Consider the following 12571-nt stretch of genomic DNA (forward strand, 5'->3'; position numbering starts at 1 on the left):
AAGAGGGTTTTAAAATCTATTCGAGAATCTATCCTTCAACCCACCACAATAGCTTGATAGACGGGATGTTTCCTACAGTCGGGCTCCAAGCGAGGCGCAAATAGAGGGGCTCTGAGATTGCTACAGCTGTGCCAAACTCTGAAATCAAACGACAAGTCCGTTGTTTAGGTAGTACAAGCCCCGCCCCCGGGGCGTCTACAAGCGCCGCCCCTCAGCGTGGATCCAAATTACAGACGACCAGAATCCGCTCGCTAGCCTAGCCGACTGTTAGCCTCTGATAAACCAGTCCTGTTTCCTGAACTCAGAGCGAACGGTAAGTACAGGCTGACGCTGCTAATGATTAAGCTGATGGTGTATTGATGAGTAGCGTCACGTCAACGACGTATATTCGATAGCGCTTCAGGAGCTAACGGTAGCTGCTAATGATAAGGACAGCTGAAGGGATCTCCATTTAACCCCCGGTAACCATGCCAACAACGTGTCAAAGTGCTCGATATACATCACGTTGTTGAAGTGATGCGGGGTGGGAACGCACCAGGTAGTGGAGAAGGAGGATGCGAGGGATACATGATGCTGATCATCATGTTCAGCCCTATGTTGGTCATGTATCATGTATGTATCATCTATTGCATACATCATGTATGTATCATGTCTTGTATACAACGTGTATGTCTCAGGCTCAGCCTAATAGTGATCATGTATGTATCATGTATTACATCCATCATGTATGAATCATGTATGTTCAGCCTGATCGTCATCATGTGTATATCATGTTCTGCCTTATGGTGGTCATGTATGTATGTAGCATGCATTACATGCATCATGTATGTATCATGTTCAGCCTGATGGTGATCATGTATGTATCATGCTCAGCATGTGGTGATCATGTCGGATCCAGAGATGCTGAGTTCTGCGAGGCCAGGGATATTAAGGTGCACCAGATCTTCAGTCAGATTGACCCTCTAGTAGAATGAAGCACTGATGTGTGTTGGTGGAGGAGGAAGTAGCAGAAGGTGTGTGTGTGTGTGTGTGTGTGTGTGTGTGTGTGTGTGTGTGTGTGTGTGTGTGTGTGTGTGTGACTGAGAGATGTGATGCCAACAGCTTCTTCGGGAAACATTGGTTACTTAGCAACAGCAGGGTAGAAATGCTGTGAGCAGAAGCATGATGGGCACTGAAAACTAACACTACCTAACCTTGTCATTAGGGGGCGTTACCTAGCCCTGTCATTAGGGTGAGTTACCTAACTCTGTGATTCGGCTCTTGTTACCTGACCCTGTCATTAGGGGGTGTTTCCTAACCCTGTCATTAGGGGCGTTACCTCACCCTTTCATTAGGGGCGATACCTAACCCTGTCATTAGGGGGCGATACCTAACCCTGTCATGAGGGGATGTTACCTAACCCTGTCATTAGGGCTTGAGTTACCTAACCCTCTCATTAGGGCTCAGTTGTTGTCTCATGTCGTCTGCCTGGCCCCGCCCAACAGCTTGATTGACAGCCGAGTGGACCAGTGATGGAGGAGCTACATGATGTTCAGCTGACTGAGATCAAACCACTGCTAACAGGACAGGTAAATAACCATGTTACTGAGGGTCAAAGGCCCCAAAGACCCTCTAAGGTCCACAACATCACTCCCCATAAGAGGTCAATTAGATGTTCTTCTTGTTGTCACTGAGGTTACTCAGGATGTTTTGAATCTCTCTCTTTATCTCTGTCTCTACAGAGTGGAACCAACCTGCAGGACTTCGACTGTCAGGTCAGTTTTGTGTGTGTTTGTCTGTGTGTGTTTGTGAGAGACAGGATGTAGAGGGAGGGAATCCTCTTTGTCAGGAGGTCAGCTAGTTTTGGTAGCTACAACCGGCAATTTGTCTTTAGCTATTAGCCTTTAGTTGTTAGCCTTCAGCTAAGGAGGTATGGACTGGTCGGGCTGATTGGTTACCATGGTGTCTGGTGGTTTCTGATTGGTCAGGAGCATGATGTGGAGACCCCCCATGGAGTGCTGCATGTCACCATGAGAGGGGTTACCAAGGGCAACCGTCCCACCATCCTCACCTACCATGACATCGGGCTGAACCGTGAGCGCGCGCACGCACACACACACACACACACACACACACACACACACACACACACACACACACACACACACACACACACACACACACACACACACACACACACACACACACACACACACACACACACACACACACACACACACACTTTGTATCTCATACTGTACGCACACAATATAACTGGTCTAATTGTGTGTGTGTGTAGATAAGTCTTGTTTCAACAGTCTGTTTAACTACGAGGACATGCAGGAGGTGACCCAACATTTCTCTGTCCTGCATGTGGACGCCCCGGGACAGCAGGACAACGCCCCCCCCTTCCCTTCAGGGTAACACACACACACACACACACACACATACACGCACACGCACACACACACACACACTCACTAGGGGTGTAACGGTACACGTATTTGTACCGAACCGTCACGGTACATGCACTTCGTAAATGTGGCTTATATAGCGTTAATATGGCGAAGGTAATGGCTTGTTTGGCGATGCGGAATTTAAAACTTGAACAATGTACAAAGTAATTAAGGTGCAAAGTCAAACCGGAGAAGTGATTTCAGGAAATGATTTTGAGGACCAATCACAGCCCTTGCCGTCTCCATTGCGTCGACCAATAGGTCCATGGCGTCGACGGTTAGTTAAAAAATATTGGCTGCGCACGTAAGCCATGAAGAGGGTCTCCGACAGGCTCGGGGATATGTTTTGTATGATAACGAGTTGAGACGTTAGTTTTGGAGCACAAATACCACCGAAGCTTTCTTCAGTTGGCTGTTTTTAACCGATTCTACCAAAACACTATAAACTTGGAATGATGGGACATCAACATGCACACGTATGTATGTATGTATGTATGTATGTATGTATGTATGTATGTATGCATGCATGCATGTATGCATGTATGCATGTATGCATGCATGCATGTATGCATGTATGCATGTATGCATGTATGCATGCATGCATGTATGCATGTATGTATGTATGTATGTATGTATGTATGTATGTATGCATGCATGCAATCTAATATACATACTATTGTGTGTCTCTGTCTCTGTGTAGGTACAAGTACCCCACCATGGATGAGTTGGCAGAAATGCTGCCTTGTGTCCTCACTCAGCTACAGTAAGGAAGACACGATAATGAAATCGATCACTAGATAATGAAATAGATCAGTAGATAATGAATAGATCAGTAGATATTGAATAGAGCAGTAGATAATGATTAGATCTTGGATCATTAGATAATGAATGAATAGATCTTGATCATGAGATAATGAATGAGTAGATCTTGGATCATTAAATAATGAATGAATAGATCTTGATCATGAGATAATGAATGAGTAGATCTTGGATCAATCAGTAGATAATGGATGAGAGATGGATGACCAGGTAATGGAGGGCTTGGTGTTCTGTGTTTAGGGTAAAGAGCGTCATCGGTATTGGAGTCGGAGCTGGAGCTTACATCCTCACAAAGCTGGCTGTAAGTTCAACATACAATCTACCCCAACCTGCCCTCACCTGATGTTTAGAGCAGGACCTCCAGATGATGGCGACCTGTCCCGTAGACTAACTAGATGTTGAGATCAGGACCTCCAGATGATGGCGACCTGTCCCGTAGACTAACTAGATGTTTAGATCAGGACCTCCAGATGATGGCAACCTGTCCCGTAGACTAACTAGATGTTGAGATCAGGACCTCCAGATGATGGCGACCTGTCCCATAGACTAGATGTTTAGAACAGGACCTCCAGATGATGGCGACCTGTCCCGTAGACTAACTAGATGTTGAGGAGTTGAGTTCTCCATTTGATGACTCGATGGTTCTGATGTGTGCAGCTGACCGAGCCGGCCTTGGTGGAGGCTCTGGTTCTGATCAACGTCGACCCCTGCGCCAAGGGCTGGGTGGACTGGGCCGCAGCCAAGGTAACGCACACGCACGCAGACACACACAGGCATGCACACGCACACAGTGTATATTGTGATACACATCGTGTACAGTATGTTGTGATATACATCATGTATGTTGTGATATACATCATGTGTATTGTGATACACATCATGTATGTTGTGATATACATCATGTGTATTGTGATACACATCGTGTACAGTATGTTGTGATATACATCATGTATTTTGGGATATACATCGTGTACAGTATGTTGCGATATACTGTGTATTGTGATAAATACAGTATGTTGTGATATACATCATGTATGTTGTGATATACATCATGTGTATTGTGATACACATCATGTATGTTGTGATATACATCATGTGTATTGTGATACACATCGTGTACAGTACGTTGTGATATACATCCTGTGTATTGTGATACACATCGTGTACAGTATGTTGTGATATACATCCTGTGTATTGTGATACACATCGTGTACAGTATGTTGTGATATACATCCTGTGTATTGTGATATATATCGTGGATATTGTTATTGTGTTGTCAGTTCAGCGGCTGGACCAGCACCCTGGTGGACAATATCATGAGTCACCACTTCAGTCCGGTAAGTACACACTGGTAGAGACACACAGGTAGAGAGACAGACAGACAGGTCGAGAGACAGACAGACAGACAGACAGGTAGAGAGACAAGACAGACAGGTCGAGAGACAGACAGACAGACAGGTAGAGAGACAGACAGACAGGTAGAGAGACAGACGGACAGGAAGAGAGACAGACGGACAGGAAGAGAGACAGACGGACAGGAAGAGAGACAGACGGACAGGAAGAGAGACAGACGGACAGGAAGAGAGACAGACGGGTAGTGAGACAGACAGACGGGTAGAGAGACAGACAGACAGGAAGAGGGAAAGACCGGTAGAGACAGACAGGGGTACACTGACAGACGGGCAGAGAGACAGACAACCAGGAAGAGGGAAAGACCGGTAGAGACAGACAGGGGTACACAGACAGACGGGCAGAGAGACGGGTAGAGTGTCTGACAGAAGGACATGCCGAGACGAGAGGTAGAAAGAAAGGTATTGAGAAACATGCAGACGGGTAGAGGCGGACAGACAGCATGTCTCCCCTCCTGCAGGACGAGATATCTGACAACCTGGAGATCATCCAGACGTTCCGCCTGCACATCTCCCAGGACATCCCCCAGGAGAACCTGGGCCTGTTCTACACCAGCTACGACAGGTAGAACCACTACTAGTACCACCACTTGTACTACTGGTACCAATACTAGTACTAACGCATCCCCCAGGAGAATACTTAATTGTGTGTGTGTGTGTGTGTGTGTGTGTGTGTGTGTGTGTGTGTGTGTGTGTGTGTGTGTGTGTGTGTGTGTGTGTGTGTGTGTGTGTGTGTGTGTGTGTGTGTGTGTGTGTGTGTGTGTGTGTGTGTGGGTGTAGTCGTCTTGAGCTGCCGATTGAGCGTCCGATCCCTGGCCTGAACGAACACACAGTCACCACCCTGAGGTATTCTCTCTCTCTGTCTCTGTCTCTCTCTGTCTCTCTGTCTCTCTCCCTGTCTCTAACCTGTGTGTGTGTGTGTGTGTGTGTGTGTGTTGCAGCTGCCCTGCCCTCCTGGTGGTGGGGGACACTTCGCCCGCCGTGGATGTCGTGGTGAGTCATGACAGCAGAGTCAGGTTTACGTTCCATTTATTCTGCAGCTGCTTCTATCTCGAGCGACTTCCAATGAGTGCATCGAGCAGTGGGGTTCAACAGAAGGGAGCCGGGACCACCGGAGGAAATGCAAAATGGAAGAAAAAAAACCGGAATCTAGATTTTACATGTTTATATATTGATATTTCTTTCATGGGCCAACAACGTAACCGTCAGGATGTTACCGTGACAACAGAACCGTCAAGGTGTTACCGTGAGAACATGAGAAGAGTCAGGGTGTTGCCATGACAACAACAGAACAGTCAGGGTGTTACTGTGACAACATGAGAACAGTCAGGGTGTTACCATGACAACATGAGAACTGTCAGGGTGTTACCATGACAACATGAGAACTGTCAGGGTGTTACCATGACAACATGAGAACAGTCAGGGTGTTACCCTTACAACAACAGAAACGTCAGGGTGTCACCATGAAAGCAACGGCAAAGTCAGGGTGTTAACGTGACAACAACAGAACAGTCGGGGTGTTACCGTTGCAATATGAGAACAGTCAGTGTTACCATGACAACAATGGACCAGTCAGTGTGTTACCATGACAACATGTTCTGCGTTCCCAGGTGGAATGTAACTCCAGACTCAACCCCACCAAGACCACCCTGCTGAAGGTAGGCTTCTGCCTGTCTGTGATCCACTCTGTCACTCTATCTAATCATTATGTCTGTCTGTCATCCTGTCTGTCACCTTTCCATTCTTTTTGTAATCTAAGTCTATGTTGAACGTCTGTAAGGACCTGTTATGGTTGTCAGGCTTCATAACGTGTTGTTCCCTGCTCCTCCACCAGATGGCAGACTGTGGCGGGCTGCCCCAGGTGGTGCAGGTGAGTCTCACACCACTACCATATGTATACAGCTGCTCTGATCTATATCTATATCACACTGATCTCAAATGGATCCGTATTTATAGATAGCATGCAAGTAATAACTGTTAAAAAATGTAATAAAGTGCATAATAAGTTCAAAACGATCAGTTCATACATGTAGTAACTTCTTAATGAGATAATAACTATATGTTCATGTAATGACTTCTTGATGAGGTAATAACCCTGTCCTATGTTCTCTGTCCAGCCAGGGAAGCTAGCGGAGGCGTTTAAATACTTTGTCCAGGGAATGGGCTACAGTGAGTCACCTGCTTCTCCTTCAGCCGCCTCATTTACCTTGTCTTATTCGCTGACCAGTTAGTTAGCAAGCGCACCGGTAATTTAGGTGACTAGCTAGCTAATTTACATGTCTAGCTTGCTAATTTACCTGACTAGCTTGCTAATTTCTGTGACTAGCTACCTAATTTCCGTGACTAGCTGGCTAATTTTCGTGACTAGCTTGCTAGCATAGATGCCTAGCTAGCTAGCTTAGAGGACTAGTTGATGTGATGAGCTAACTCTAGCAGTGCTTTCTGTAATGGCTTCTCTTGATACCTTGACAACGATTGGACCAACCCTAAGCCAATCGCAGTGACCCCTTTGATTAGATAAGCCAACACCAGTATAAATTGCTGATACCTTGCATTATACATTTAGCAAAGCTAATAACGTATTTATATTCCTTCCAAAGACAATGTAGAGAAAATGTATGTTATTAAGATGTCCTGATATCGCCTCTCCTCACTGCAGTGTTTAGTGTGTCTGCCTGTACCACTGTTCTGTGTTTGAAATGCTACAAAATACTAGTTTGTGCGTGCGTGTGTGTGTGTGTGTGTGTGTGTGTGTGTGTGTGTGTGTGTTGATCGCTGTTGCCTCTTCTCTCTTCCTCCTCTAGTCCCCCATGTTGTGTTAAGCAACCTAAGAGCCAATCAGGTATCAGGATTTAACCTAGCAGGTGTAACCCCGCCCCTTAGCTCACTCCCCTCATTGGCTGATGGTTAAACAATCTGCCCTCTGTCTGCTTGTCTTTACAGTCCACCTGTCTCACTGTCTGTCTGCCTGTCTCACTGTCCAAGTGTCTGTTTAACTGCTAACTCTGCCTGTGTCTGTCTGTCGGTCAGTCTGTACCCTAGTGTGCATGTGCTTGTGTGTGTGTGTGTGTTTGTGTGTGTGTATGCATGCTGAATCTGAACCCAGTCCCTCTGATATTTCGGGCCCCAATATCATTTGCATGGTAACCACTACCATCCCCCGACCCCACTACAAGAGAACTTGTGATATTGCCTGTGTGTTCTATCATATACATCACTATATTCCAGAAGTGCAGTCTCCCCCAGATGCTAAAGCCAGTATAACAGCCTGTTTTTCACCCCCTAGTGGCTACAGTGTGTATTACAAGGTTTGTCACACCCTGGTGGCAACAGTGTGTATTACAATGTTTGTCACACCCTGGTGGCAACAGTGTGTATAACAGTGTTTGTCACACCCTAGTGGCTACATTGTGTATAACAGTGTTATGTGTATACCAGCCTCTCTGTCACACTGTAGTGGCTACAGGGGGTATCAGTATGTATCGAACCGTAGTGGCCATAGTGTGTATACCAGCCTGTCTGTCACACTGTAGTGGCTACAGGGGGTATCAGTATGTGTCAAACCGTAGTGGCCAGTGTTTATAACAGTGTTATGTGTATAACAGCCCGTCTGTCACACTGTAGTGGCTACAGGGGGTATCAGTATGTGTCAAACCGTAGTGGCCATAGTGTGCATAACAGTGTATAACAGCCCGTCTGTCACATTGTAGTGGCTACAGGGTGCATCAGTATGTATCAAACCGTAGTGGCCAAAGTGTGCATAACAGTGTTATGTGTATAACAGCCTGTCTGTCACTGTAGTGGCTACAGGGTGCATCAGTATCAAACCGTAGTGGCCAGTGTGTATAACAGTGTTTTCTCTCTCTAGTGCCCACCGTCAGTATGACTCGTCTGGTCCGCTCCAGAACTCACTCTGCGTCCAGCATTGGGTCAGGGGAGAGCATTCGCAGCCGCGGTACCGCCAGCGGCCTGACAGAGGGCGCCACCACCCCAAAACACATGCCAAGCCTCCCCATGGAGGTCAGCGCCTAAACAACCCAGCACCCTCCCCTTCCTCCCCGCAGTTGATGTACTCTGAACTAGTAGTGACTGCATGACCTCCCGACCAGCAGACGTTATTTATTGGAAACATTTCGTCCTCCATCTTCCGTTCAGCTTGCTCTCGTTAGTACCGGTCTTTTTCTTAAATCCTTACTGTAGCCGCCCGCTCGGGTAGCTTCTCTAACTAGCATAGTGGCTCTGTGTTAGCTTCTCTAGCTAGCATAGCGGCCCTGTGTTAGCTTCTCTACCTAGCATAGCGGAACTGTGTCAACGGTGCGTGAGCAGAAGTAGTGTACCTTGAATAGTCTCCATTGGCTGCTGTGTTACTGCATGGCCATGTGTCGCTGCCCCCTAGTGGACGGAGGTTCTGTGATTCTGTTCTCTACTGGAATCCTTCAACACCCAGTACCGTTTCCATGTCTAGTTAGATGATGTCCAAGCCCAGTTCAGTTTGATATATAAGGTCATTAACCAGGAAAGCCTGGTTCAGTTTGATACGGTTATTATTTCTGTGCCCATCTTGATGTACTATTTATTACATTGTATTTATTACGATTTGTATGGAAAGATGTTGTTTGTACTGAAACTTAAACATTTGTACTAAATAAAACATGTAACAAAGTTGTGATTTATTGTTTATAAAACAACGTATCAAATGGAACATGGAAACATTGACCATCAGCCTGCTCAGACCGGTTCTAACCAGCTCTGACCGGCTTAAGTCGACTCCGGCCCTCTTCCAACACCGGTTCTGATTGGAGAGAAAGGTTTTCTTGTCAACAGGAAGAATAGTCCAGGAGGAGGTTTGGCCCGGTCAAGGACTAACAGGCTGAAGGAGGTCTGGTTAGGGGTCCAGGGCTAGGAGGCTGGAGGACTGGTTAGGGGTCCAGCACTAACAGGCTGAAGGAGGTCTGGTTAGGGGTCCAGGGCTAGGAGGCTGGAGGACTGGTCTTGCTGCACAGGCGAGCCAGGAGTCCGGCCATCTGCAGCAGTGAGTTGACCCCCTCCACAATCCTCATGTGGGTGTAGCCGATCTCCTGCAACACACCAACACGTTAGAGAGGGAGGGAGGGAGGGAGGGGGTGTGCGTGCTCGCGTGTGTGCGTGCGTGCGTGCGTGCGTCCCCCACCTTGATGAACTCCAGCTTCAGGTACTCGGCCATCTGGTAGGTCTTGCAGACCCTGAAGATGTTGCCCATGATGTCCTCGGGGGAGTAGCCCAGCGCCCACAGCTCCTCCACCACCTTGTAGGCCCCGTCCACGTCCCCCTCCACGCAGCGACCCAGCATGCCCTTCACCAGCAGGGGGTGGGGCTCGTCACACACCTTGAACACGTTGGTGCTGTCGATGTAGCCGAAGCCCGAGTGGGTCGACTGCAGGTTGTTGAGTGCCTGGAGGCCACAGGAAGAACAGAGTTACAGGAAGTAAAGGAAGTACTGTGTTACAGGAAGCATCGCCTTAGAGGTAGTACAGGAAGTATCGTGTTACAGGAACACCAGGAAACGGTTACAGGAAGCACCATGTTCCAGGAGGCACTTTGTTACAGGAAGTACAAAGTTACAGGAAGTAAAGGAAGTACTGCGTTACAGGAAGCATCGCGTTAGAGGTAGTACAGGAAGTATGGTGTTACAGGAACAACAGGAAACGGTTACAGGAAGCACCATGTTCCAGGATTTACTTTGTTACAGGAAGTACCGTGTTACAGGAGGTACCGCGTAACAGGAAGTACAGTGTTACAGGAAGTACAGAGGTTCCAAAAACTACAAGAAGCCCAGCAGAAGTACAAAAGACACCGGACATGAGGTGCAGTCACATGAACCATAATCCAAATACTGCATGATCCCAAACCCCATCCATCCAACCAGCAGCTGTCTCACGCCCCCACCTGTCTCATGTCTCCCTGGGCGGTGAAGATGACGGCCTCCAGCCCGTCGGGGCAGACGGAGAGCTCCTCCAGCTCCACCACCTGCTGCAGGCGGGCCAGCACCTGGCCGTCTGTCAGCTTGCTGTAGCGCAGCACGGCGCAGCGCGACTGGATGGGCTCGATGATCTTGTCGGAGGCGTTGCAGGCCAGGGCGAAGCGCGTCGTCTTGGAGTAGATCTCCATGATCCTTCTCAGAGCCTGCTGTGCCCCGTCCGTCATGCTGTACAGCGTCAAATAGACACCTGTTCATACAGCTGTTCATCCACACAGTCATCCGTTCATCCATACATTAGTGATTCATACAATACCCTGTCCATCCATACGTCTAGTGATTCATACAATCACCCGTTCATCCATACATCTATTGATCCATTAATTCACCTGTTGATCCATACGTCTAGTGATTCATACATTCCCCTTTTCATCCATACGTCTAGTGATTCATACATTCACCTGTTCATCCATACATTCACCTGTTCATCCATACATTCACCTTGTTCTAGGTAACTATTATATGCGTGTGTTGGACAATCCAATGGAGTGCTTCTGATCACAATCAAATAGTTGTCAATGTTTTTCATTCTGTAATGTTAATTACAGTTAAACCTATTGCTGCATGCTCTTTCTAAACACTAAAGATGCATCACAGCTCGATATCAGAGCCGTTTATTTGTAATAGCTGAACGTTGGAGACAGACAGACCTGTCAGCCTCGTCCAGGATGATGACCTTGTGTCGTCCTTTGGGAAGTGTGACCTTCTGCTGGGCGAACATCTTGATCTTGTTCCGTACCACGTCGATACCCCTGTACATCACATGTTACCACATCACACATTACCATGACTACCACTACGTCATACCCCTGTACATCACATGTTACCATGATTACCACATCACACGTTACCATGACTACGTATGCCCCTGTACATCACACGTAACCATGACTACCACCATGTGGATAGTATACCCCTGTACATCACATGTTACCATGGCTACCACATCGCACGTAAACATGACTACCACGTTACCATGACTACCACCACGTCGATACCCCAGTACATCACTGGTTACCATGACTACCATGTCGATACCCCTGTACATCACAGGTTAGCGGTAACCATGACGATAACCCTTTAAAACATCCCACGTTACCATGACTACCATATCACACGTTAGCATGACTACCACATCACACGTTAGCATGACGAACACATCACACGTTAGCATGACTACTGCGTCGGCCCCCCTCACCTCTCATTGGAAGCGTTGAGCTCCAGCACCGCGTCCTTCATGGACGCGCCGAGCAGGGCTCTGGCCAGGCAGAGGATGCTGGTGGTCTTCCCGGTCCCCGGAGGCCCTGGAGACACGACCGGTGGTTCATAACGGGGTGGAACATGAGTACAGAGACACAGCCGGCGTGGTCGCACTGCTTGACAGCGCGGCCGTTAAGCACGAACATTTCACACATTACATGTCACGTTACCTGCGATGATGATGTTGGGGACGTTTCCCTCCCTGGCGAACACCTCCAGCCGGCTGACTGTCTCCTCGTTACCGACTATCTGGTTGAGCTTCAGCGGCCGGTATTTCTCCACCCAGGGCAGGTCGTAGGAGCCGCCGCTGCTGGAGCTCTTCGCCGGCTCCTCTTTCATGGGAGCGGGCTCTGGTTCTGGTTCTGGTTCTGTCGGGTTCTTCATCTCCACATCCATGTTCGCCATGATGTTTACTTCCCTCCCCAGTACTTCTGTAACTTTCCCGCCCTGGTGAACCAATGACACCATCCGATTGGTTCTTCAGCAACACAGCGTCCACTCATTGGATGAGAAGCGAGCCGTCACCGGGCGGTTGCTTTCTTCTATTTATTTTTTTCTTCTATTTCTAACATTATTATAAGTTAAAAAATGACAACTATGTTTTATTAATCAATTTAATTGCTATCAGTAGC

At 47.7% G+C, this 12571-nt stretch overlaps 2 protein-coding genes and 1 long non-coding RNA gene across 7 annotated transcripts; 2 read left to right on the forward strand and 1 right to left on the reverse strand.

Moving 5' to 3' along the window:
- Positions 1-128: 128 nt before the first annotated feature.
- On the forward strand, positions 129-9319 carry LOC132463206 (protein NDRG3-like). Of its 4 annotated transcripts, none has more exons than XR_009526989.1 (17): positions 129-313; positions 1485-1568; positions 1722-1754; positions 1968-2073; positions 2279-2399; positions 3136-3198; positions 3495-3555; positions 3912-3998; positions 4535-4591; positions 5125-5228; positions 5444-5509; positions 5605-5656; positions 6274-6321; positions 6498-6533; positions 6781-6832; positions 7468-8051; positions 8166-8329. XR_009526989.1 is itself a non-coding variant. In XM_060059192.1 (17 exons), exons 2-17 carry the CDS (start codon positions 1512-1514, stop codon positions 8547-8549), a joined length of 999 nt encoding a protein of 332 aa, XP_059915175.1. In that variant the 5' UTR covers positions 139-313; positions 1485-1511; the 3' UTR covers positions 8550-8701. The 4 variants fall into 4 exon arrangements, 3 of the variants coding, with proteins under 3 accessions (XP_059915171.1, XP_059915175.1, XP_059915166.1); XM_060059192.1 differs by lacking the exon at positions 8166-8329 and adding an exon at positions 8532-8701 and having other exon boundaries at positions 139-313; positions 7468-7505; XM_060059188.1 differs by having other exon boundaries at positions 7468-8187.
- On the forward strand, positions 4591-5118 carry LOC132463317 (uncharacterized). The gene is made up of 3 exons (XR_009527009.1): positions 4591-4639; positions 4713-4732; positions 4885-5118. It is a non-coding gene; the product is annotated as an uncharacterized LOC132463317 (long non-coding RNA).
- rfc2 (replication factor C (activator 1) 2) lies at positions 9075-12390 on the reverse strand. Of its 2 annotated transcripts, XM_060059169.1 has the most exons (7): positions 12110-12390; positions 11878-11983; positions 11330-11431; positions 10589-10847; positions 9834-10094; positions 9587-9741; positions 9075-9517 (listed from the first exon to the last, which is right to left on the reverse strand). In XM_060059169.1, the coding sequence occupies exons 1-6, from the start codon at positions 12342-12344 to the stop codon at positions 9634-9636; spliced, it is 1071 nt and encodes a 356-aa protein (XP_059915152.1). In that variant the 5' UTR covers positions 12345-12390; the 3' UTR covers positions 9075-9517; positions 9587-9633. The 2 variants fall into 2 exon arrangements, with proteins under 2 accessions (XP_059915152.1, XP_059915143.1); XM_060059160.1 differs by having other exon boundaries at positions 9075-9741.
- Positions 12391-12571: the final 181 nt, after the last annotated feature.

The sequence above is a fragment of the Gadus macrocephalus genome, chromosome 1, assembly GCF_031168955.1.
Source record: "Gadus macrocephalus chromosome 1, ASM3116895v1".
Lineage (NCBI taxonomy): Eukaryota > Metazoa > Chordata > Actinopteri > Gadiformes > Gadidae > Gadus > Gadus macrocephalus.

Coding starts and splice junctions, on each gene's coding strand:
- rfc2 (XM_060059169.1), bottom strand. CDS start 12,344: ATGGCGAACATGGATGTGGAGATGAAGAACCCGACAGAACCAGAACCA. Junction 10,848..11,329: donor ATCCTGGACGAGGCTGACAG/GTCTGTCTGTCT, acceptor GACGCTGTACAG/CATGACGGACGGGGCACAGC. Junction 9,742..9,833: donor TGAAGCTGGAGTTCATCAAG/GTGGGGGACGCA, acceptor GGTGTGTTGCAG/GAGATCGGCTACACCCACAT.
- LOC132463206 (XM_060059183.1), top strand. CDS start 1,512: ATGGAGGAGCTACATGATGTTCAGCTGACTGAGATCAAACCACTGCTA. Junction 2,400..3,135: donor GCCCCCCCCTTCCCTTCAGG/GTAACACACACA, acceptor GTCTCTGTGTAG/GTACAAGTACCCCACCATGG. Junction 3,999..4,534: donor TGGACTGGGCCGCAGCCAAG/GTAACGCACACG, acceptor TTGTGTTGTCAG/TTCAGCGGCTGGACCAGCAC.